The sequence below is a fragment of the Protopterus annectens genome, chromosome 5.part1, assembly GCF_019279795.1.
Source record: "Protopterus annectens isolate FY-2018-M chromosome 5.part1, PAN1.0, whole genome shotgun sequence".
Taxonomy (NCBI): domain Eukaryota; kingdom Metazoa; phylum Chordata; order Ceratodontiformes; family Protopteridae; genus Protopterus; species Protopterus annectens.
The window spans coordinates 711,787,361-711,812,924 of record NC_056736.1 but is presented as its reverse complement, the minus strand read 5'-3'; the positions used below and the strand labels follow the sequence as shown (position 1 = coordinate 711,812,924).

Below are 25,564 nucleotides of genomic sequence, written 5' to 3'. Positions count from 1 at the left end.
GACTTTTGCTGAAGGGCAGTCCTGAGTTTGATTGACAGGCCTGTGCCCACCATAAGAACTCTTGTTTCAGGCATGGGATCATTGGAATTTTGGTTTCCAGGCTGTGCTTGTGCTGAGACCACAAATTCTTTAGGTACCACTGTAGCTTTCTCATATGAAGCCTGGCATGAGGGACCAGAATTATGCAGGATGCCATGAAGCCTAGAGCTTGTAACACTTTTCTTGCAGTTAGATGGCTTTGCTTTGTTAATGCCAAAAGTAGAGAGGAAGTTGTTCTTTCTTTTCTGCAGTTAGAAATGCCATTTGTTTGGATGTGTCCAGTTCTGCACCCAGAAAGGTTATTATTTGGGATGGAATCAGCCTTGACTTTTTGAATTGACTGTGTATCCCAGGGCTTGAAGCAGGTAGATGACTCTTTGTAAGTCTTCTGTTAATTTGTTTTGTTGTCCGCTTGTATCAGGCAGTCGTCCAGGTAGGGATAGATTTGAATCCCCTGAAGTCTGCAATGAGCGATTACTGATGCCAGGCATTTCGTGAACACTCTGGGCGCAGTAGATAAGCCAAAGGGCAATGCTGAGAATTGATAATGCTCTGATCCTGCAAGAAATCTGAGGTATCTTCTGCAAATTGGTCTGATGGGGACGTGCAGGTATGCCTCCTTGAGATCTAGAGTTACCAGCCAAGACTCCTTGCCCAGCATGGGAAGAAGCTGCTGTAGAGTCAGCATTTTGAATTTTGGAACAATGAGAAATGTGTTTAGAGCGGACAGATCTAGAATAGGCCTCCCATTTGTTTTCTTTTCTTGGTACCAGGAAGAGCCTGGAGTAAAATCCCTTCCCTTGCTCCATAGATGGTACCTTTTCCACAGCTCTCATTCTTAATAATTGAGATATTTGTTTTAGAGCTTCTGCCCTTTGAGTAGGTGGTAGGTTTGGCATTCCTCTCTTTCCTGGTAGAGTATGGAAATGGAACCTGTAACCTTGGTCTATAGTTTGCAAAATCCATTTTTCTCTTGTAATGCAGTGCCAGTTTCTTGAAAATAAGGTTAGCTTTCCGCCTAAGGGTGCTTCTAGCCTGTTCTTTCAACCATGCATGCCTCCTGATAACTGTGCCCGTCATGGCTGATCTAAAGGAAGCCTCCAGTGCATCATAGCCACATTTTAAAGAATGGTTACTAACCTGCTGTATGTTATGTAACATTTCTTGAACATACTTTTTATCTAAAGATTCTTCAGAGGACAGTTTTTTAGTCAACTGGTCAAGCATAAACTCTTGTTATTGAATCATATGGAATTGGCAATTCAAAGCTCTAGCTGACAAAGTAGCAGAGGTGTAAACTTTTTTACCCCATCTCTAAGGACCTGGAATCCCTTTCAGAGGGGAGGGGGTTTTTAGAAGAAGTAGCTGCTACAGCTTTAGGGCCCTGGGAGATAGTCTCTGGACCTGCAAAAGGGGCCTTATATAAGTGGTGATGAGTGTCCGGGACCCTGTAGTACCTATCTGGTTTAACAGGAGCCGGAGGTAAAGTATCAGGAGAAGTGCAAGCATCATTAAATGCATCATCAACAACAGATAGAACTGGAGGAATAGCTAAAGGCCTATGCTGTGGTAAGTGTAGAAAGGTCCTAAGCCTTTTTCTTGAGTCTGAGAAATCTTGGCCCTGCCACTGGAATTGTTCCCTCATAGCATGCAAGGTTTCCCCAAAGGAAAATTCCTCAGGAGGAGAGGCTGAAGGGATGGACTCCTCAGCATCGGAATCTTCGTAAGGAGAATAAGAAGCCTCAGGAGGATCAGAATGCTCTGAATCATCAGAAGAATCATCTGTGGCTACTGGCTCAGGGGGCTCTGCTCTAGGTCTCTTTTCTGGAGGAGGGAGAGAGGCCCTGTCTGGATGGGGCTGGGATCCTCGGATTAAAGTGATGAGATCCTGTGCCAAAGAAAGCATATGGGAGCTGGTGCTGGGCCTGTGAGAGGGGGCTTGGCAGGCACTGGCTTGGAAGTTTTGGCTGCTTTAGCCCTGGCAAAGGCCTTAATAGACATAGCTGGAGGAGGCCTAGCAGCTCCACGTGCAGGAGTAGAAATATCTAGTGGAATGGTGTCAGATAAATCCTGTGAAATCGCAACAGAAGGCTGGATTTCAGAAGCTGTTTCTACCAGAATGGAAGAGGCCTCGGTAGAAGGCAAGTTGTCGGCTGAAGAAAGAACCGCTTGCTCGGTTTCGGCTGAAACCGAGACACTCGCGGATTGCTTGGCCGTGGTTTCAGCCGAAACCGCGGACCGCGAGTGTCGGTCCTTTTCTTTGCGTTTAGTTATTTGCGTAGTCGGAGGATCCGACGGCATAATGTAGGCAAAATCGGAGCCGAAAATCTGTTCAGCAAAGTCCGAGCGACGTCTCAGCGTCCGCCGGTTAAAAGAAGCACAGGCTAGACAAGCTGCTACGTCGTGGTCTGGGCCTAAACAGTGTATACAATAGGAGTGGAAATCTTTATGAGGTATTTGTTTCCCACAAGATAAACAGTTATTAACTATCTCTGACATCGGCTGAGGCAAGAAAGAGTCCCCAACGGGGTACTTAGCTTTATAGAAGTCTTCGAAGTAGTATTCGGTAGAATTATCTCTGGATCTGACCGACCGGCACTTGCGAACAGCTTCTGCTTCGGGCGCCACGCGGCAAGAAAGACTGAGGAAAATTGCGTCGGCTGATGCCTTTATACCCGAAAACTGCTGCAATGACGTCGGGTGAAGTGCGACACCAGCCGAAGCCGGACCCAGACTTTGGAATCCGGCCGACCGAAGGGCTGCCTGACGACAGGACAACCCATTTGTAAGGACTGCAGATGCATCCTTGAAGGACATCCAGGCATCCTTGGCTAGCATAGGAAGAAGCTGTTGCAGTGTAAGCACTTTGAATTTTGGGACCACCAGAAAGGTGTTGAGAATTGATAGATCCAGGATAGGGTGCCAAGAGCTCTCTTTTCTGGGCTCAGTCTGGAGTAGAAACCCTGTCCCCTTTGCTCTACTGGAACAGGTTGAATAGCCCTGATATGGAGAAGGGAAAGTACTTGCTTTTGAGCCTCTGCCCACTGGTTTGGAGGAAGGTCTGGCAACCCGCTTGGGGTTGGCAGTGAGTGGAAGTAGAATCTGTATCCCTGGGATACAATGTTTAGAACCCATCGGTCCTGAGCAGTGGACATCCAGTGTTTTGCATGAAGGGCGAGTTATCCTCCTAGGGGCGCAAGTACTTAGGCATGGCTGGGAAGGATGATTGGAAAGTCACTGTGAACTTTTTCCATAAGGGGGTGGCTTACCACTCCCTGTTTTTGAGGTGGGAATACTTCATTGTTTAGATCTCTGCATACCCTGAGACTGTAGTCTTGGTGGTCTGTTTCCCCTGGGTTTGGACTGAGAAGGCCTGGGAGGGAATGGAAAGGACCAGTTTTTTGAAGGCCAATGCCTACTGAATCTAGGTGGCTGCACCTGTAAGAAATCTTTGACAGTTTGCATAGATTTTGATTGTTCTTCCATCTTTTTAAGAACTACTTCTGCTTTTGTGCCAAACAAATGATCCTGATTTAATGGAGCAGCTAGTAATTTTGCTTTGACATGGTCTGGCAAGACTTGTTCCTTCAGCCAAGCATGCCTTCTCAGTACAGACCCAGTGACAGCAGCCCTGCAAGATGCTTCTAAGGCATCAAACCCACACTGCAAAGTATGTTTACTAACTTGGTTTGCAAAATGCATTAACTCTTGTAAATCTTTATTTTCTGCACAATCTGGAAGGAACACCATTTTTTGTTTAATTAGTTCCATAATATGTTGCTAGTACTTAAACATGTGAAACTGGCAACTCAACGCCCTGATGGCAAGAGTTGCAGAGGTATATACCTTTTTACCCCATCTGTCTAAAGCTCTAGAATCCCTGTCTGAAGGAGTAGGGTTTTTGGCTGTAGTTGCCTTAATGCCTTTAGGTCCCTGGGAAATGGTCTCTGGATCCACAGTAGGATTCTTAAAGAGAAATTTGAGTCAGTCAGGTACTCTACAGTACTTGTCAGGTTTTCTAGGAGTTGGTGGTAAAGTGTCAGGAGTGAGACTGGATTCCATGAAGACATCATCTACAATATCCAGGACAGGGGGTATAGCTAGAGGCCTGTGCTGAGGCAAATCTAAAAATTGCCTGAGTCTCTTTTTGGACTGAGGATAGTCCTGGCATTCCCAGCGGAAATGCTCTCTTAAGGTGTGCAAGGTTTCACCAAAAGAAAAATCCTCTGGAGGGGAGGCAGAGGGAATGGCTTCCTCTACCATCTGAATCTTCATAGGTAGATAAGGGTATGTCCTGGTAATCAGAAAGGTCAGAGTCATCGGACTCCTGATCTGTAGAATCAGAAGGAAATTCAATTCTTTGTCTTATAGCAGGGGAAGGCTGGCTTCCCCTAATTAGAGTAATAAGGTCTTCAGCCATTCTAAGCATTTGTTTTTGTGGCATGGGAGCTTGAGCATGTGCTTTGGACGTCGGTTTTCTAGGTGTAGTGCGAACTCTGGGCCTGACAAACTCAGCAGATTTGGTTAAAAATGAAGATGTCTGTTTAATACGAAAATCGGTAGGTCGGAATACACCCTCAGAAGCCAGTGCCTGCATAGCGGCTCCGGACCCATCCAAGGTAGAGACATCCACAGGTTCCATAGTCGAAGAAGCATCTCGCTGCATCTCTGAATGGGTCTCAGCAGAGGCCTGCAAATCTGTAGAAGCGGGCATCAGGGGCTGCAAAGGCGCCTCACTGAGTACTGGCGGACTGGCGACTAGCTTAACGGAAGCATCAGCAGCAACTTTTTACCTATGTGGTCCTGTCTCTGTATTTGTGCTTTTTCGGAAGATCGGTAGTCGGATGGTTTACCGAAGCCATTTCGTAAAACGGAGAACGAGAGCGAAAAGATCTTGCCTCTTGAACCTGGTCAATTTCTTTGAAACAGTCACCAAGGCCATAGACGAAAGGAAGGTAGTCCAAACAGCCTACCTTGACCTTGCAAAAGCCTTCGACACAATACCCGACTCGGGCATCATAAATAAGCTCACCAGCTTAAATATCAACCCCTATGTCACAAGATGGGTTGCAAATTGGCTTAGGGATAGAACCCACATGGTCAGAATTGCAAGTGCCATGTCAGCCTCTAAACCAGTTACAAGTGGCGTCCCACAAGGCTCAGTCCTGGGACCTCTCTTGTTCGGTATATATTTCTCTAAGGTTACAGGCTAACACAGAAGGACCATGGCTGACAAAGTTTGCAGATGACTGCAAACTGGGGGCCATAATCGACTCGCCTGCTGACACAAGCATCCTCCAAAAAAGTCTCACAGAGACGGATAACTGGTACCAGAGCCATGGCCTAAAGCTAAATGCCAAAAAGTGCATAGTCATCCCCTTTGGGAAAAACAAAGTGCCCACAAATTACCACATAGGTGGTAATCCATTAAGTACGAAATAAGTACTTAGGGATTTGGGGACACAAGTAGATTGCAATCTCTCCTTTGACAATCACATTGCCAAAGTGGTTAGAAAGACATTCTATATAACCCACCTTATCACGAAGGGGTTCACATCTAGATCAAGAGAGGTCATTGTGCCCCTCTACTCATCACTCATCAGGCCCATAATTTAATACAATGCCCCATTTGGGATGTACCTTACCCGACACCTGCTACAACTAGAAAGACCCCAAAAGTACCTCACCAAGAGGATCAAGGGACTCTAACAGATGCCCTACGCAGTTAGGCTAAAGAAACTCCAACTCCACTCAGTTGGTTACCGCCTACTCAAGAGGCGATCTGTGCCTGACGTACAAAGCCATGTCCAACCCAGAATTAATGGACATGCTCCACCTCAAGAAATCCAAATCCATCAGAACTACATGCTCCAGTGACTTAAACCTCAGCACAGAAATAAATAAAACATGCTGGAGGGACAGATTCATATCCCAGAGGCTCCCCTCACTCTGGAACAAAATCCCAATTCATGTCAGGAAGAGCCCCTCAATGACCCTCTTCAAGAAGAATCTTGACGTTTGGATGGAAGATCGTAAATTTACCCCTGGGATCTCTTCTGTGTCACTGCTAGACAGAGGCACGGTAAACTAACCTTAAATGGGCTATCTTCTGTGACCTACTATACAGAGGCACAGTCAACTAATCTAAGAAGGGTGGCGAAAGCCAAACACACTCTGGCTAGGCTTGTAAATGCCCTAGGGCAGATAGCCTAGTATCAACCTATGAACCTATGAAAGAATTTAGCTACAAAAATAGCCCAAAGACGAATGGTTCAGGCGTTAAATCAAGGCACAAAACCAACAGCGAAGGACGTTGTGGTCTGGGCCTAAACAGGTGACGCAGTAAGAATGAAAATCTCGGTGAGTTATTTGCTTTCCACAGGCAAGACAATTGTTAACTTTTTCTGACATCGGTAAGAGCAAGAAAAACGAATACCCAATGGGATATAGCTTTAGAAGACTTCAGGTTTGAAACTCAAAAAACAAAAATTTCAGGTAGCAGCCGACCAGCACTTGCAAACTGCTTCTGCTTCAAGCTCCTTCTCAGCAAGAAAAGCTGATGTAATGACATCGGCTGCATGTTTTATACCCCTGACAACCTGACATCATGGAAGAGGCAACAGCATCCGACGCAGAAATCCCAAGACTCTGGTATTTGGGCCGACTGAGGGCTACCTGCAGGCAGATAAACCCAAGTGTGATGACTGCACCAGTGAAACAGGAAAACATCCAGAAAATATAAAACTTTTGCAGTTACTACACAAATTCAATAGGATTATTAGCACTCAGCTGCATTGAGTGGACTGCATATGATATGTTATTGCAAATAGTTGAACTTCAAGTTCCACTCAATATTCTGCTGAGGGAGATCAGTTGTTGGTACAAGTACAACTTTACTGGATATGGATCTGCTTATTCTTAGCTCCAACGGATTTGAATGATTCTTCTAGAGCACTGCATTCAAACCGACACTTATCACAACCTTATTAAACATTTATTTCATTTTATTTTACATTTGTTGACTGGGCTAGTCTAAATGGATACATGTCCATTTTGCCTTTAGTTTCATTAACTATGGTACAATCTCTTGTTTGTACCATGGAAGATCATGGTTCAATCTTTTGCGCTGCAAAACCTGTTGCGTCCCAGCTTTTCTCCTCGTCCAACTAAAGTGGAAAGTATGGCCTGGCTGAAGTACAGGATGTGGATGTAAAGAATGGTGTTCATAGAAGAGTTAAGGATACTAGTGGAGGTGGGGAGGGGGCAGATCCACAGCTAAGGAACCTGGAAATACTGAGCAGAAAAAAGTAGAAGCCACCTGACTGGAATTATCTTTCCTCCAGTGCTAGCTCTTGCATCACTCTTTCTTTTCTATCAAGTTTTTTCAAAGAGCAGAAACATTTAAACAATCTGTAAATGGCTAAATGGGAAACACATGAAGACACTGCATTTGACCAAAGGCTAAAAAGAATCTGTGTGCTGGTCAGACACAGAAATGTTATTTTCCAATGAGACATTATTAAAAGTATTTGGGCTCGATGAAAACCCAAAAAGTAATCACGAGAAAGCTTTGAGAAACTGGATTTGTTTCATGTAATCTGTTAACTAGATAAGCACAGTGACAAAAGTCACTCCTTTTAACGGTAAGTGACAAAAGTCACTCCTTTTAACGGTATCTCAGCAGTATTGTCTAGTTAAGTGACTTGCTCACTGTCACACAGCAAGCAAATGGAGATGAAAGGAATAAAACCCTGTACCCCTGGTTAAAATAAGGAAACCATTAACAGTTTGGAATCTTAATCCAGTGTGCAGACTTGTCAGACTCCACCATCAGGGGAAACCAAGACACAGTTCCATTCAGGCTAAACATAAGGAAAGAAATAGACAGCTATAGGAGACCAAATGTGCAGCAAACGGGGATCCCAAAATACGGATGCAAAAATACTACAGTGTACTGCCATCCGGATCATGGGAAGAACTGAGGCAGACTCCTCTGCCTCAGTACATTAAACTAGTCTGTAACTGCTTATGTTTATCTTTGCATTTTAAAAAGGACCTCCTTCCAAGAATGATAGATTATTATGTTATTACTACTACTATTATAACTAAACTGTTTAAAACTATGCTGCTTACATTTTGTCTCTGGAGAGCCAATCTTACAGTGCAGTTTTGTACCTACCATAAATGTAGATGTTCGAGTGCTAATACAGCTGCAGTCATAACAGATGGGTTCTGCTGCCGTCAGGCGGGTCCTCGGTCGGCCGAATTCCAAAGTCTAGGTCCGGCGTCGGTTGTCGTCGCTTCTTCCCTGACGTCAGTGCGACAGGGGTATAAAGGAACCAGCCGACGCCATTTTCTTCAGTTTTTCTTGCCCCAGATGTCAGGTGCCCCCAGAAGGAAGGCAATACATAAATTTGTGTAATAAAGCAGTGCAATATAATCAAAATACAGTAGTTGCAAGCAAATACATCATAAATGAATACCCCAATCAGGTTGTATGAGGATGTGTTAGCCTATAGGCCTGTCCCAAGAGGGGAAGGAGGGAGGGAAACCTGGACTGCAGCTGTATTAGCACTCGAACATCTACATTTATGGTAGGTACAAAACTGTACTATGTTCATCGTGCATACACCTGCAGTCATAACAGATGGGTAGAATCCCAAAGCTAAGAAAGGGGTGGTAGGCACTAGGTGGAACTAGGAGGAGCCAGGATGCCCTGCAAGACTGCAGTGGCAAAGCCTGCTCTAGTTTTGGAGTATAGTGGTAGGTGGTAGTGCTTGGAGAAGGTATGCACAGAACTCCAAGTAGCTGCTTCCAAAATATCTTTGGTAGGAACTCCTCTGAGGAAAGCTGCAGAGGTAGTTGTGGCCCTTGTGGAGTGAGATCTGATGCCTGTAGGTACAGTTTTCCCATGAAAAGAATAGCAAAAGCGTATGCAGTGGGCTATCCATTTTGAGATTGTCTGTTTCGAAATTGGCTTTCCTTGAGCTCCTACAGCATAGGACACAAAGAGCTGTTCTGATTTTCTGAAAGGTTTTGTTCTGTCCAGATAATAACGTAGTTGTCAGTGGATGTCCAAGGAATGTAGTAACCTCTCCCCTTTGTTTGGAGGATTAGGATAAAAGGTAGGTAAGTGTATGGCTTGATTCAAAGCTACCCTGGATACCACTTTAGGCATAAAGGATGGGTTGGTTCGTAAGGAAACTCTGTCCTGATGGAAGATGATAAAAGGCTGCACAGCCATGAGAGCTTGTAGTTCTGAAACTCTACAAGCTGAGGTAATAGCCAGAAGGAAAGCTGTTTTCCAGGACAAATACTGCAAATCTGATGAGGCAGCTGGCTCAAAGGGAGGCAAGGTCAGTTTTTCCAGAATGAAATTGAGATCCCAAGCAAGTATTGGTTGTTTCCTTGGGGGTCTTAGATTCTTAGCCCCTCTGAGGAACTGTCTTAAGAGAGGGTGAGAGAATAAGGGTGGATCAGTGCTGTATTCTGCAGAAACGGCTGAGGCATGGATTTTGATGGAGGAGAATGAAAGTCCCTGGTTAGCAGCTCAGCTAAATACTGTAGTATTTGAGGTAAATTCAGTTTTCCAGGATCCTGGCCCTTTTTCTCATTCCAGACACAAAACCGTTTCCATTTTGCGGAGTAAGCTTTTCTAGTTGACGGGCTTCTGGCCTTCAAAATGACATCCTGCACCTCCTTGGAGAGAAGGGTCTGTTGTGATGCTAAGGAATCTTCCATGCGGCTAGATTGAGTGTTTTTAGCTGACTGTGAAGAGTTTTGAAGCTGTGCTGAGTCAGAAGAAGAGGCATTAGAGGCAGGGTCCATGGTGGGGAATGCGTCAGGCTCCTCAGGAGTGGGTACCAGTGTTGTCTTGGCCAGTCCGGAGCAATGAGAATCATCTTTGGTCTGTCTGCTCTGGTTTTCAATAGAACTTTGGGCAGCAGAGGAAGAGGTGGGAAGGCATAAACTGTCATTGATGTCCAACTGAAAGAGAGAGCGTCCACTCTCCAGGCCTTTGGATGGAAAATCCTTGAGCAGAATTTTGTCAATTGGTGATTTTTGTGGGAGGCAAAGAGATCTATGTCTGGCCTTCCCATGCTTGGATTATTTCTGTAAAACTTTTGGATGCAATTTCCATTCGTGTGGATCTGTCATATTTCTGCTTAGGTTGTCTGCCAGCGTGTTTTCCTTGCCTGGCAAGTACTGTGCTTGTAGTTCGATTTGTAAGTCCATGGCCATGTTCCAAAGTGACATGGCCAGTCTGCATAGGGGTATGAATGTGTTCCTCCCTGTTTGTTTATGTACCACATAACTGTGGTGTTGTCCGTTCTTATCAATAGTTGACCTGGTTGTAGAAGGTCCTTGAAAGCTATAATAGCATTTATTACTGCTAGCATTTCTTTTTGATTGATGTGAAGGTGCTTTTCTTTTTGGGACCATTTGCCCTGAATGCACCGATCTGTCATGTCGCCCCAGGCGTAGTCCGAGGAGTCTGTTGTGATGACTTGATTTGCTTGAGGCTTGCTGAATGGAAGACCTGTGTTTGTTTGGCATGCTTGAGCCCACCACAGAAATTCCTTTTGCAGACATGGAATTAGTGGTATTATTGTTTCCAAACTGTGGCTGTGTTGAGACCATATGTTTTTCAGGTACCATTGAAGTTTCCTCATATGCAGCTTTGCACATGGGATTAGTAAGATGAAAGATGCCATGAATCCCAGAGCCTGCAGGATTTTCCTTGCAGTCAGCCTGGTGCAATTTGCTAGTGCTCTGAAGTATTGAGTTAGTTGCCCCTGCTTCTCTGGCATGAGGTAGGCCATTTGGGTGTTTGTGTCCAAGTTGGCACCCAGGAAAATTATCTTCCGAGAGGGTATTAGCCTTGATTTCTTTTTGTTGACTGTGTATCCCAGAAAGTTCAACAACATTATTACATAAGCCAGATGTTTCAGAAGAATGTGCTTGCTGTCCGCTTGGATCAGGCAGTCGTCCAAATAGGGGTATATTTGTATCCCTTGAAGTCTGCAGTAGGCAATTACTGATGCCAGGCATTTCGTGAATACTTTGGGCGCAGTAGATAAGCCAAAGGGCAATGCAGAGAATTGATAATGGGTTGAACCTGCAAGAAATCTGAGATACCTTCTGCAATTTTGTCTGATTGGGACATACAGGTATGCCTCCTTGAGGTCCAATGTTACCAGCCAAGACTCCTTGCCCAGCATGGGAAGAAGTTGCTGTCGAGTGAGCATCTTGAATTTTGGTACGAGTAGAAATGTGTTTAGGATGGATAGGTCCAAAACAGGTCTCCAATCTTTTCCCTTCCTTGGTACCAGGAATAGCCTGGAATAAAAACCTTGACCTTGTTCGTGTGTAGGTACCTCTGGAATAGCTTTCATGTCTATGAGATCTGTAATTTGCCTTTGTGCCTCTGCCCTTTGATTGTGTGGCAGGTTTGGCATGCCTCTCATTTTTGGAAGGGTGTGAAAATGGAATCTGTAGCCTCTGTTTATAATGTCCAGGATCCATTTGTCTTTTGTGACAATATGCCAATTTTTTGAAAATAATGCCAGCTTTCCTCCTAAGGGGGCTGCCATTTGAGTCTTGCTTGGCATGCAAAGGGGAAAGTCATTGGGCTTGCTTTCTGAATGATTGCGAGTTATCCTCACCACCTCTTTGTGTAGGAGCTTGCCATTGTCTGCCTCTAAGCGATCCTTGGGATTGTCCTCTGCCCCTCGGTGCCTGTATCTGCCTCTTTGGTGTCTGTCCGTGGCTGGAAAGGAACAATTTTGGAAGGCCAATTTCTACTGAAACGTGGGGGTTGTACCTGTAGAAAATCTTTCACAGTTTGCATTGATTTAGCCTTTTCCTCCATTTTCCTTAATACCTCCTCAGCATTAGCACCAAATAATACATCCTTTTGAAGAGGGGCATCTAGTAATTTAGCTTTGACATGATCAGGCAAGGTTTGTTCCTTGAGCCAGGCATGTCTACGTATGACTGATCCTGTAACAGCAGCTTTACATGAGGCCTCTAGAGCATCAAAACCACATTGTAAGGTATGCTTACCCACTTGTTCTGCACTATGCATCAAATCCTGCAACTCCTTCAAGTCTGGTTGTTCAGGTTGTGACATTTTACTTTTCAAATGTGATAACAAAAACTGTTGGTATTTTAGCATATGGAACTGTCAGTTTAAGGCCCTCATGGTTAAGGTAGCCGAGGTATATACCTTTTTTCCCCACCTTTCTAAGGATCTGGAATCTCTCTCGGAAGGTAATGGATTTTTAGCAGTGGAGGCCTTAACTCCCTTGGGGCACTGTGAGATGGTTTCTGGGTCAGCAGCATGGCTTTTGTATAGAAAATGGTGCGAGTCAGGAACCCTGTAGTACCTGTCAGGCTTAACTGGGGCTGGAGGCAGAGAGTCCGGGTTAAGGCAAGCCTCCGAGTAAACATCATCTAGGATGTCCAAGACAGGAGGTATAGCCAGAGGCCTGTGCTGAGGCAGTAAGAGAAATTCCCTAAGCCTTTTCTTGGAATCTGAATAATCTTGGCCTTCCCAGTGGAAGTGTTCCCTTAAGGCATGCAAAGTTTCCCCAAATGAGTAATCCTCTGGGGGGGATACAGAAGGAATGGACTCCTCCGCATCAGAGTCTTCAAAAGGGGAGTAAGAATGTTCCTGATCATCAGAGTGCTCTGAAATAATGGAACCCTGATCAGAGGAGGGGGATTCTTCCTCCACTGTGGGCCTTTTGTCCAGTGGGGGTTGAGAACCCCTGATAAGAGTAATTAAATCCTCAGCCATTTTAAGCATCTGTTTTTTAGGCATGGGGCCTGGAGATGGGCCCTGTGTAGCTTGTCTCTTAGAGTGCATGGCTGCTTTAGACTTAGTGAAAGCCTTGATGGAGAAAGAAGAGGAAGGTCTGAAGACACCTTGAGTGGAGGTAGACCTGTCCACATTTTGAGGTTCAATGCCAAGAGTGGCTTCGGTATCTGTAGTCGGGGTGTGGGCCGAGGAGCCTGCGACCTCGGGCACAGGAGACGCCGCCAAAGAAGTGTCGTCGGTAGACAGGGGCTGCGTAGGCGCCTCGCTGTGAACCGGACCATGTGTAGTCGGCTTTGGCGTGGTGTCAGTAGAGGCCGCAGACCTCGTGTGTCGGTCCTTATTCTTTGTGTTTTTTAGACAAAACTGGAGTCGGAGTATCCGACGACATAATATAGTTAAATGTTTTTCCAAAATAATGCTGGGCGAACTCCGCCCGACGCTTAATGGTGCGTTTGTTGAATGTAGCACAAAAGCGACAGACCGAGACGTCGTGGTCTGGGCCTAAACAAGGTATACAGAGAGAATGGAAATCCTTATGCGGTATTTGCTTCCCACAAGAAATACAATTATTAACTTTGTCTGACATCGGTCTGAGGCAAGAAAAGTTTCCCCAACGGGGTACTTAGCTTTCAAGAAGACTTCGGTTTCAAAATTTTCGTAATTTCAGGAGCTGGCCGACCGGCACTTGCGAAGTGCTTCTGCTTCGGGCACCGCGCGGCAAGAAAGACTGAAGAAAATGGCGTCGGCTGGTTCCTTTATACCCCTGTCGCACTGACGTCAGGGAAGAAGCGACGACAACCGACGCCGGACCTAGACTTTGGAATTCGGCCGACTGAGGACCTGCCTGACGGCAGGAGAACCCATCTGTTATGACTGCAGCTGTATGCACGATGAACATCTTCCAGGGTCAGTTCATGACCACATCTACCCACTTCATGACTTACTATTTCAGAAAAAGAATACAGCTGCCACACTATAGACCAATTATTTTCAGATAGATTTAAAATATTTCTTACACTGCCAAAGCACACAACAATTAGTGGTAAATTAAGTAGTTCATGACATATCCAGCTGAAAAGAAAGTACAGTTTTGTACCTACCATAAATGTAGATGTTCGAGTGCTAATACAGCTGCAGTAATCACAGATGGGTTCTCTGCCGTCAGGCGGTAGCCTCGGTCGGCCGAATTCCAAAGTCTTGGTCCGGCGTCGGTTGTCGTCGCTTTCTCTTCTGACGTCAGTGAGGCCAGAGTATATAAGACACAGCTGACGCCATGTTCTTCAGTCTTTCTTGCCCCAGATGTCAGGTGCCCCCAGAAGGAAGGCAATACCTAAATAATGCTTATATACATATACAAGCAATGCAATATAATCCAAAATCAGTGGTAGCAAGCAAATAAAACATAGCCAGATAACCCAGTAAGGTAGTATGAAGAGGTTGCTAGGCCTCATGTCTTTACCAAGTGGGGAAGGAGGGAGGGAAACCTGTACTGCAGCTGTATTAGCACTCGAACATCTACATTTATGGTAGGTACAAAACTGTACTATGTTCATCGTGCATACAGCTGCAGTAATCACAGATGGGTAGAATCCCAAGCTATGCACTGGGTGGTAGGTACTAGGAGGAACTGGGTTGAGCCAGAATGCCCTGCAAAACAGCAGTGGCGAAGCCTGCTCTTGTTCTGGAATATAAAGGCAGATGGTAGTGTTTTGTGAAGGTATGTACAGAACTCCAAGTGGCTGCCTCCAAAATATCTTTGGTAGGAACTCCTCTGAGGAAGGCTGTAGAGGTAGCTGTGGCCCTGGTGGAGTGTGATCTGATACCTGCAGGAACAGATTTCCCATGATAGGAGTAACAAAACCGTATGCAGTGGCCTATCCACTTTGAAATAGTCTGTTGTGTAACTGGCTTCCCTTGAGCCCCTACAGCATAGGGCACAAAGTGTTGTTCTGATTTCCTGAAGGACTTTGTTCTGTCCAAATAATAACGAAGCTGCCTATGGATGTCTAAGGAGTGTAGCAGCCTTTCCCCTTTGTTTTGAGGATTGGGGTAAAAGGTGGGTAGGTGTATGGCTTGATTTAAAGCTACCCTGGATACCACTTTAGGCATAAATGATGGGTTGGTACGAAGGGAAACCCTGTCCTGATGGAAAATGAGAAAGGGCTGCACCGCCATGAAGGCCTGAAGTTCAGAAACCCTACGAGCTGAAGTGATGGCCAGAAGGAAGGCTGTCTTCCAGGACAAATATTGCAAATCTGTTGAGGCAGCTGGTTCAAAAGGAGGCAATGTTAATTTTTCTAGTATGTAATTAAGATCCCAGGCTGGTATTGGTTGTTTCCTTGGTGGTCTTATATTCTTAGCCCCTCTGAGGAACTGTCGTAAGAGTGGGAGAGAAAATAAAGGAGGATCCGTGTTGAATTCTGCAGAGATGGCTGAGGCATGGATTTTTTATGGAAGAAAAAGAAAGTCCACTGTTCAATAGTGAGGCAAGTTCAGTTTTCTATGGTCCTGGCCTTTTTTCTCATTCCAAGAGCAAAACCGCTTCCATTTTGCGGAGTAAGCTTTTCTAGTAGCTGGCCTTCTGGCCTCCAAAATGACATCCTGTACCTCCTTGGAGAGTAGGTTCTGTTGTGGTGTTAAGGAATTTTCCATGCAGCGAGATTGAGTGTTTTCAGCTGACTGTGAAGAGTTTTGTAGGTGTGCTGAGTCAGCAGAAGAGGCATTAGAGGCAGGGACCAGGGAAGAGTATGTGTTAGGCTCCTCAGGAGTGGGTACCAGTGTTGCCTCGGCCAATCTGGAGCAATAAGTATCATCTTCGGTTTGTCTGTTCTTGCTTTCAAAAGCACCTTGGGCAGAAGAGGCAGAGGTGGGAATGCGTAAACTGTCCATGCTGTCCAACTGAATGAAAGGGCGTCCACTCTCCAGGCCTTTGGGTGAAAGGTCTTTGAACAAAACTTTTCCAATTGATGATTCCTGTGGGAGGCAAAAAGATCTATGTTTGGCCTCCCCCACGCTTGGATTATTTCTGCAAACACCTGAGGATGTAACTTCCATTCATGTGGATCTGTCATTTTTCTGCTTAGATTGTCTGCCAGTGTGTTTTCCAATCCTGGCAGGTACTGTGCTTGAAGTTCGATTTGTCTTTCCAGAGCCAAGTTCCAAAGAGTCATGGCTAGTCTGCACAAGGGGTATGAATGTGTTCCTCCTTGTTTGTTTATGTACCACATTACCGTGGTGTTGTCTGTTCTTATCAGTAATTGTCCTGAATGCAGGAAGTCCTTGAAAGCTGTAATTGCATTTATTACTGCTAGCATTTCTTTTTGATTGATGTGAAGGTGCTTTTCTTTTAGGGACCATTTGCCCTGAATGCACCTGTTCGTCATCTGCGCCCCCCAGGCGTAGTCTGAGGCGTCTGTGGTTATGACTTGTTTTGCTTGAGGCTTGCAGAATGGGAGGCCTTTGTTTGCTTGACATGCTTGGGCCCACCATAGAAATTCCTTTTGCAAACATGGAATTATTGGTATTATTGTTTCCAAACTGTGACTGTGTTGAGACCATACGTTTTTTAGGTACCATTGAAGTTTCCTCATATGCAGCTTTGCAAATGGGGTTAATAGAATGCAAGATGCCATGAATCCCAGAGCCTGCAGGATTTTCCTTGCAGTAAGCCTGGTACTTTTTGCTAGTATTTTGAAGTACTGAGATAGTTGCCCTTGTTTTTCTGGTGTAAGGTAGGCCATCTGGGTGTTCGTGTCCAAGTTGGCACCCAGGAAAGTTATTTTCTGGGATGGTGTTAGCCTTGATTTCTCTTTGTTGATTGTATATCCCAGAGAAAGCAGTAACCGTGTCACATATGCCAGATGTTCCAGAAGTATGTTCTTGCTGTCGGCTTGGATCAGGCAGTCGTCCAGATAAGGGTAAATTTGTATCCCTTGAAGTCTGCAGTAGGCAATCACTGATGCCAGGCACTTTGTGAATACTCTGGGCAGTAGATAAGCCAAAGGGCAATGCAGAGAATTGATAGTGGATTGAACCTGCAAGAAATCTGAGGTATCTTCTGCAGCTTTGTCTGATTGGGACATGCAGGTATGCCTCCTTGAGGTCCAATGTTACCAGCCAGAACTCCTTGCCCAGCATGGGAAGAAGCTGCTGTAATGTGAGCATCTTGAATTTTGGTACGATTAGAAATGTGTTTAGGGTGGATAAGTCCAAAATGGGTCTCCATTCGGTTCCTTTCCTTGGTACCAGGAAAAGTCTTGAATAAAAACCTTGACCTTGTTGGTGAGTAGGAACCTCTTGAATTGTTCGCATGCTTATGAGCTTTGAAATTTGCAGTTGTGCCTCTGCCCTTTGATTTTGTGGCAGATTTGGCATGCCTCTCATTTTTGGAAGAGTGTGAAATTGAAATTTGTAGCCTCTGTTTATAATGTCCAGGATCCATTTGTCTGTTGTGACAATATGCCAATTGCTTGCAAATAGTGCTAGTTTTCCTCCCAAAGGTGCTGCCAGCTGAGACATGCTTGGCATGGAAATGAGGGAGTCATTGGGTTTGCTTCCTGTATTGTTGTGCACTGTCTTCGCCACCTCTTGGTGCTGGAGTTTGCCATTGTCGGCCTCTATATGATCCTTGTGATTGCCCTCTGCCCCTTGTGCGTCTGTATCTACCTCTTTGGGGCTTGTCAGTGGCTGGAAAGGACCAGTTTTTTTGAAGGCCAATTTCTGCTAAAACGTGGTGGTTGGACCTGTAAGAAAGCTTTGACAGTTTGCATAGATTTGGCTTTTTCTTCCATTTTCCGTAGTATCTCCTCAGCATTAGTACCAAACAGCACATCCTTTTGTAAAGGAGCATCTAGAAGTTTAGCTTTCACATGATCAGGTCAATTTTGTTCCCTAAGCCAGGCATGTCTGCGAATGACTGATCCTGTAGCTGCCGCTCTACTTGAGGCCTTTAGGGCATCATAACCACATTGTAGGGTGTGTTTACCCACTTGTTCTGCACTATGCATCATATCCTGTAACTCCTTTAAATCTTGTTGTTCAGGTTGCGACATTTTGTTCCTCAATTGTGATAACAGGAACTGTTGATATTTAAGCATATGAAACTGACAATTTAAAGCCCTCATGTCTAGGGTGGCCGAGGTATAAACCTTTTTCCCCCACCTTTCCAAAGATCTTGATTTCCTTTCTGCAGGAAGTGGATTTTTGGCAGTAGAGGCCTTCAATCCCTTGGGGCCTTGTGAAATGGTTTCAGGGTCAGCATTATGGCTTTTGAAGAGAAATTGGTGAGAGCTGGGTACTCTGTAATACCTATCAGGTTTGACTGGTGCAGGAGGCAGAGAAACCGGGTTAAGACAAGCCTCCGAATAGACATCATCCAGTATGTCCAAAACAGGGGGTATAGCCAGAGGTCTGTGTTGAGGTAACAAAAGAAATTCCCTAAGTCTTTTCTTAGAATCTGAAAAGTCTTGGCCTTCCCAATGGAAGTGTTCCCTCAGGGTGTGTAAGGTTTCCCCAAAGGAAAAATCCTCAGGAGGGGATACAGAGGGAATGGACTGTTCTGCATCCGAATCCTCAAAGGGAGAATAAGAGTGTTCTGCTGCATCAGAATGTTCTGATAAAATGGATCCCTGATCAGAAGAGGGAGAATCTTCCTCCACTCTGGGTCTCTTGTCTGGAGGGGGTTGAGAACCTCTGATAAGAGTAATTAAATCCTCAGCCATTCTAAGCATCTGTTTTTTAGGCATGGGACCTGGACATGGGCCCTGTACAACAGGCCTCATGGGCTGCCTGGCTGCTTTGGATTTAGTAAAGGCCTTAATTGAAAAAGAAGATGAGGGCCTAAATACACCATGGGTGGAGGTGGACCTGTCCACATTAGTAGGCTCAACATTAGCAGAGGCTTCGGTTGTAGTCTGGGAAAGGGCCGAGGACCCAGCGGTCTCGGGTACAGAGGACACCGCCAAAGAAGTGTCGTCGGTAGTCAGGGACTGCAAAGGCGTCTCGCTGAGAACCGGACCACGTGTAGCCTGTTTTGGCGTGGTGTCGGCGGGGACCCCGGACCTCGCGTGTCGGTCCTTTTCCTTGCGTTTTTTGGTCAAAACGGTAGTCGAGTGTCCGACGACATTTTATAATCAAAAGCTTTACCAAAGTAGTGCTGGGCGAACTCCGCCCGACGCTTAATAGTGCGTTTATTGAAGGTAGCGCAAAAGCGACAGCCCGAGACGTCGTGGTCTGGGCCCAAACAAGGTATGCAGCGGGAATGGAAATCCTTATGCGGTATTTGCTTCCCACAAGAAATACAATTATTAACTTTTTCTGACATCGGTCTGAGGCAAGAAAAGATTCCCCAACGGGGTACTTAGCTTTAATGAAGACTTCGGATTCCAAAATATTCGTAATTCAGGAGCTGGCCGAACGGCACTTGCGAACTGCTTCTGCTTCGGGCACCGCGCGGCAAAAAAGACTGAAGAACATGGCATCGGCTGTGTCTTATATACTCTGGCCTCACTGACGTCAGAAGAGAAAGCGGCGACAACCGACGCCGGACCAAGACTTTGGAATTCGGCCGACCGAGGGACCGCCTGACGGCAGAGAACCCATCTGTGATTACTGCAGCTGTATGCACGATGAACATCTGCATCAAAACAATTTTCTTAAGCAAACATGAAGCTCAACCATCAGGAGAAATGCACAAGACAGGGTTCACAACCAAGAAATGATGACACGTTAGTCTCTGCATTCCGTAAGGTTAACATACATTCAAAACCACAAAAATCTTAATTGTTCTCAGCAGCTGACTCAGTAAGAGGAAAGATTATTTTGAATGGGTTTCAGTGGCATAGCCCTTCTACACAGAGTGCACCTAATGCTGGTTAAATAAACTATATCCTGACTACTTGAAAACAATAAAACAGAAATACTGTGTATAGCACAGCAAACAGTGAAAGCATTTTTACCTTAACCAGGCTCCTCTCCCATCTCTCTGCTGTTATAGTCCTTCCAGTCTTTCGCATTAACTTCAAATGGAGTTCCATTAGTGGTTTGGGAACTGAAAAAAAGAAGAAAACCAACGTTATACAAACTGGCAACAAATGTTGCTAAGACAATGAATCAAAATTAATAAGGCAGGCTGCATCTTCCCCAGTTCTGTGAAAGAGAAAGATGGTGCCTGGCTGCAGACTTATCTACTCAAACTACCAGGGAGAGGTAAAACAGTATCCAGCTGGGCAGACAATGGGTGTAAATAAGTGACGTCAGCTCACCTACTGCAAGGGAAGCATGTGGAGCAGCCCACTGTGTAAAAAGCATCAAATGAACAGCAAAAACAAATAAATAAAAAATAAAAAATAAAAAAATAAAAAAATTAAAAAAAAGGTCAGTGACGCACACCAGTCTGTCAAGCAGTACAGCAGGGCTGTAGCAAAGACTCAGCACATACGCGAGTATGCTTGTGCGTACTAACAGCATCGCAGCCCCGTCCTCAGCGGTGCACTTGTCACTGCTGTGAGGAGGGACACAGGACAAAATACTCAACTAACCAGGATGGCTGATTTCCAGTGCACAGCTTTCACCCACATTAGTGACAAGTGGAGTACCACAGGGTTCTGTCCTGGGACCTCTCCTGTTTATCTACTTCTCTGAAGTACAGGCTAACACAGAAAGTCTCTGGCTAACGAAGTTCGCAGATGACTGCAAACTAGGAGCCATAGTCAAGTTCCCAAATGATGTGGACATCCTACAAAAGGGCCTCGCTGAGACAAATGCCTGGTGTCAGAGCCATGGCCTCAAGCTCAATGCCAAAAAGTGCAGTGTCATCCCCTTTGGTAAACATTCTGTACCCATGAACTACCACATAGGCAGCAATCTACTTAACACCGAATGTGTGATAAGAGACCTTGGGACCCAGGTGGACAGTAGTCTCTCCTTTGATAGTTACATCGCCACAGTAGTCAGGAAGTCCTTCTACATGGCACACCTCATCATAAAACGGTTCTCATCCAGGAAAAAAAGAGGTCATTGTTCCCCTCTACTCGACACTCATTAGACCCATTATAGAGTACAACTCCCCTTTTGGAATGTACCTCACAAGACATCTGCAACAGCTGGAAAGGCCACAGAAGTACCTCACAAAGAGGATTACTGGCCTCAAACAAATGACCTACACTGACTGCCTCAAAAAACTCCAGCTTTACTCCATAGCACATCAGCTACTCCGAGGTGATCTCTGCCTAACATATAAAGCTATGTCAAACCCAGAGCTATTGGACATGCTACACCTAAAGAAATCCCAATCCCTCCGAGCTACACGATCTAGGGACCTAAACCTTGTCACCACAATAAACAGGACATGCTGGAGGGATAGATTCCTGTCCCAGAGACTTCCCATACTCTGGAATAGGCTACCCATCTGTGTCAAGCAAAGTTCTTCATTAGCACTCTTCAAGAAAAATCTTGATGAGTGGATGGGAAATAGGAAATACACCCCGTGGATCACTTCTGTGTCTCTGCTCGACAGTGGCACAGGAAAATAACTTTCTTGGGTAGCATAAGCCAGGGAACCTTGTTGGCTAGGCTTACGTAGCCCCTTGGGCCAATAGCCTAGTACCTACCTATGAACCTATATTGGCTGAAACCAGGTCAGGCTTGTGCACCTACCTATACACCTGGTTCTAGCAGTAACCCAAATGTCAGAGGGTTGGCCAGGAACAAGGATGAAAAAAAAAAATCAGCAGTTGACTCCCTGCTCAGGACGAAGACATTTTCTACACCTCCACTCTCATCAGCAAAATCCTTAGGAAGTATAGAACTAGCACAGATTAATAGGTGCAGTGACCTCAAAAGCTACAGTAAAGGCACAAAGACACACAAACTTCACAGCAGCTGGACAATGATGATAATTACTGAAATTTCCATCCTATCGCCATCCTATCCCCCATCTCTGAACATCTTGAAAAATTTATCCATCTACAACTCCTACCCTATCTTATAGACAATCACTTACCAATTCCAACACAGCATCGATTTAGACCTGGCCACAGCACTACCACACTGCTCTTCTTTCCTTCCACGAAATTGGTAATAAAGCCCGTGACTCTGGCTGTACTGTATCTACCATCCTACTTGACCTCTCTAAAGCCTTCGATACCATCTCTCACAACCTTCTCCTTGTTAAACTCTAATCTAAACCTATCCCTTCTCTCTCTCAACTGTTTCACCAGTCATCTCTCAAATAGGCAACAAGCAGTTAAATGGAAAAAAGCCACCTCCTCTTTCCTCAACATCCCCAATGGTTTTCCACCGGGTTCCATACTGGGTCCCCTTCTGTTCAATATTTTCATAAATTATCTCCACCACTCAATCCCTAACACAAATCTTATCCAATATGCAGATGATTCAACTATAATCTCTTCTGCTACCTCTATCCCCACACTCAAAGCTAACCCAAGACGTTTTCTCTACCACTGAACAGTGGATGATAGAAAATCACCTAGCACTCAATGCCTCAAAAACTAAACGTATGTTATTTACCCCTTGTAAAACAACCACTATAGATAAAAACGCATTCTCCATCACCAGCCAGAGCACCACATCTCTTGAATTAGTATCAGAGGCCAAACTACTAGGTGTCCACATTGATGACCAGCTTAAATTCAACTCCCACCTACAAATAACCATCAAAAAACCCACCAGAAACTTGGTAGGCTCTATGACCATAACCGCTACCTCACTCCCTCTACCAAGTTCATTCGCTCTACATTTTTCATCCCTTGTCTCCTACATGGTGCCCCACTCCTAACTAACCTACAATCCACTCTTAAGACAAAACTCTACTCCTGCTATAATAAGCTTGCCAAGTTTGCCACAAGCCACAAATCTTCTACCCATCACTGTGTGGCCCTTCTCAAACTAAATTGGTTAGAACTGCCCAATTATCTCACCTACATTCAAATTATTCATGCACACAAACTAATTTTCAGCCCCTCCCTCTGTCCCTCCCTTTCCTCCACCATTAAAATACACCTCCCAGAAAGACTCAAGATCCAACAATCAAAACCTGATAGAGCTGTATAAACCTACCCGTCCCCCAGGCAAAAATCTCCTATCCTTTGCCCTTGCACATCAATGGAACTCCCTACCACCATCCATCCGTACCACCACAAACCACTCTACCTTTAAAAACTCACTTCACTCACACGCAATATCTCTCTGGGAATGCTACTGCTTCCACCCCACATAATTTGTTCTCCTCTCTACACCGCTGACATCTCATGTACTTCAGTGTTCTATTTGTATACTTGTATACCAGGAACAAATTTATTTGCAAATAATTACTAATAATTTATAACTTTTACTTGTTGATTTCAGAAATTGTATCTTTAAATGCTATACATTTTATTTGTACTTCTGTACTTACTGTAACCCAATACTTTGAAAATAATTTTTGTTTTTATGGAGCTTTTCTCCCCAGGACTCCATTGAAAACTGGTTCTTCTTGGCCCAATGGAGCATCCTGGTAAATTAACTGCAAAGAAATAAATAAATAAAAACTTTTGAAAGGAGAAACAGAGAAGGGTAAGTGAAAAAGCAGGCCCCTTGCCCACAGTATGGGACCTCTCTACCTGAAGCTTTCACTGACAAGGTTAAGGACAGATACACAGGCAAAAAAAGAGGAGATTTTCATTACTTGGGGGGGGGGGGGGGGGACAACTTTGCTGGTTATTACATGGTGTCTTGTTAAACTGCCGACATTTACAAAACATTCTAAAATGCCCTCAAAAGAACTGAACAGAAGAGCAAAGGAATGTCTTAAAGGTTGACAAATTTGTTACAGATTTACAAAAAAACAGAAGTTATGTACTCACCATAACGTTCCATGTTTGTAGTAGATCTCACAGTTCATTCTTACATATGGGTTCGGAGCCGATCCTTGGCTCCGACTTGGCATAATACAAAGCTCAAAGTCTCTTAGCTGGCTTGTGGCTAGGTAGGTATCCCATAATGCACTAGTGCAATCCCCAGATCTTGTTTGCTGCTGAACTATAGAAAGACAGAACTAAGGTTATCCTGAAAGAACAACAAAAACAAAAGGTCTCCACCCTACCAAGGTAAGGCTATCCTGTCTCCAGAACCTTCCAGGATGGGGGTAGGTGGGTGGGTTCGTAAGAATAAAGGGCGAGATGGACTAAAAAACATGGAACGTTATGGTGAGTACATAACTTCTTTATGTTCTATAGTCCTATCTCGCCTTCATTCTTACATATGGGACAGCGTCCCTAGCACCTTATTCTTGGGGGGGGGGGGTTCATGGGAAAATACTCCTGAGTACCGTGGAACCAAAGGAGGCTCTACCCCTTGAGGTCAGGTCCATTTTGTAATGAATAATAAAGGTATGAGGGGTAGCCCAAGTTGCTGCCGCACAGATACTATCAATTGGAACCCTGGCTTGGAAGGCAGCAGATGTAGATTGGGATAGTGTAGAAATGAGCCTTAACCTTGAACAGTAGAGTAGGAGTAATGAAGGAAATACAGCTCGAAATCCAATTAGATAAGGTCACTTTAGAGACTGGCAGACCTATTCTGGATTCATAAAACGATATGAATAACTGGTCTGACTTTCTACGTTCCTTAGTCCTGTGAAGGTAGAACCATAGCTGCCTGTGAACATCCAGTTGGTGAAATTTGTTTTCTGCAGCGTTAGAATGACTAGGGAAAAACACAGGTAATTCTATGATTTGGTTCAAATTAGTTTAAGAGCAAACTAAGGATGAAGGAGGATTTGTACGAAGGGAAACTCTTGTCTTTGTGGAAAATCAAATGAGGCTTAATACACATTGCTTGTAACTCTGATACTCGTCTAGCTGATGTGACGGCTACTAGAAAAGTACAGTTGTGTACCTACCATAAATGTAGATGTTCGAGTGTATTCACTGTTGCAGTCATTACACTTGGGTTATCCTGCTGGCAGGCTACCCGCAGTCGGCCCGAGTTCCAAAGTCTTGGTCCGGCGCCGGTTGCTGTTGCCTCTTCCCTGATGTCAGAGTGCCAGGGGTATAAACATTGCAACCGACGCCATTTTCTTCAGTTTTTCTTGCCTCAGATGTCAGGTGCCCCCAGATAGGAAGGCTGAAAAGATTAAAAAATGCCAAAAAAACATGCATACATTACTATAAACATTTCCTTCATCTACAAGCAAATACACCACATAGGTTGTATAGAGTTGAGAAGTACAGAAAAGTCCCAGCAAAGAAAGGGGGATGGTGGGTGGGTAACCTGGACTGCAACAGTGAATACACTCGAACATCTACATTTATGGTAGGTACACAACTGTACTATGTTCATAGTGTTTCACTGTTGCAGTCATTACACTTGGGTAGAATCCCAAAGCTGAGGTTGGGTGGCTGGGTCTAAATTGGATTGGGAGAGGCTACCAGGCCCTGCAGCACTGCAGTGGCAAAGCCTGCTCTGGGTTTAGAGTAGTGAGATAAGTGGTAGTGTTTGGTGAAAGTGTGCACTGAGCTCCAGGTTGCAGCTTCTAAAATGTCTTTGGTTGGTACTCCTCTGAGAAAAGCTGCTGAAGTGGCTGCTGCTCTCGTAGAATGAGGCCTAATGCCCTTAGGCACTGTTTTGCCATGCTGTGCATAACAGAAGTGGATGCAATGTCCTATCCATTTTGAAATTGTCTGCTTTGTAATAGGCTTTCCT

The 25,564-nt window shown here is 44.8% G+C and overlaps 1 protein-coding gene across 1 annotated transcript in view; it reads right to left on the bottom strand.

Moving 5' to 3' along the window:
* LOC122803258 (remodeling and spacing factor 1-like) overlaps positions 1–25,564 on the bottom strand; it is a 713,407-nt gene that overhangs the window by 404,049 nt on the left and 283,794 nt on the right. The window contains 1 exon segment of the mRNA XM_044072851.1: positions 19,819–19,910. Within this exon segment, the coding sequence (XP_043928786.1) occupies positions 19,819–19,910 (92 nt within the window).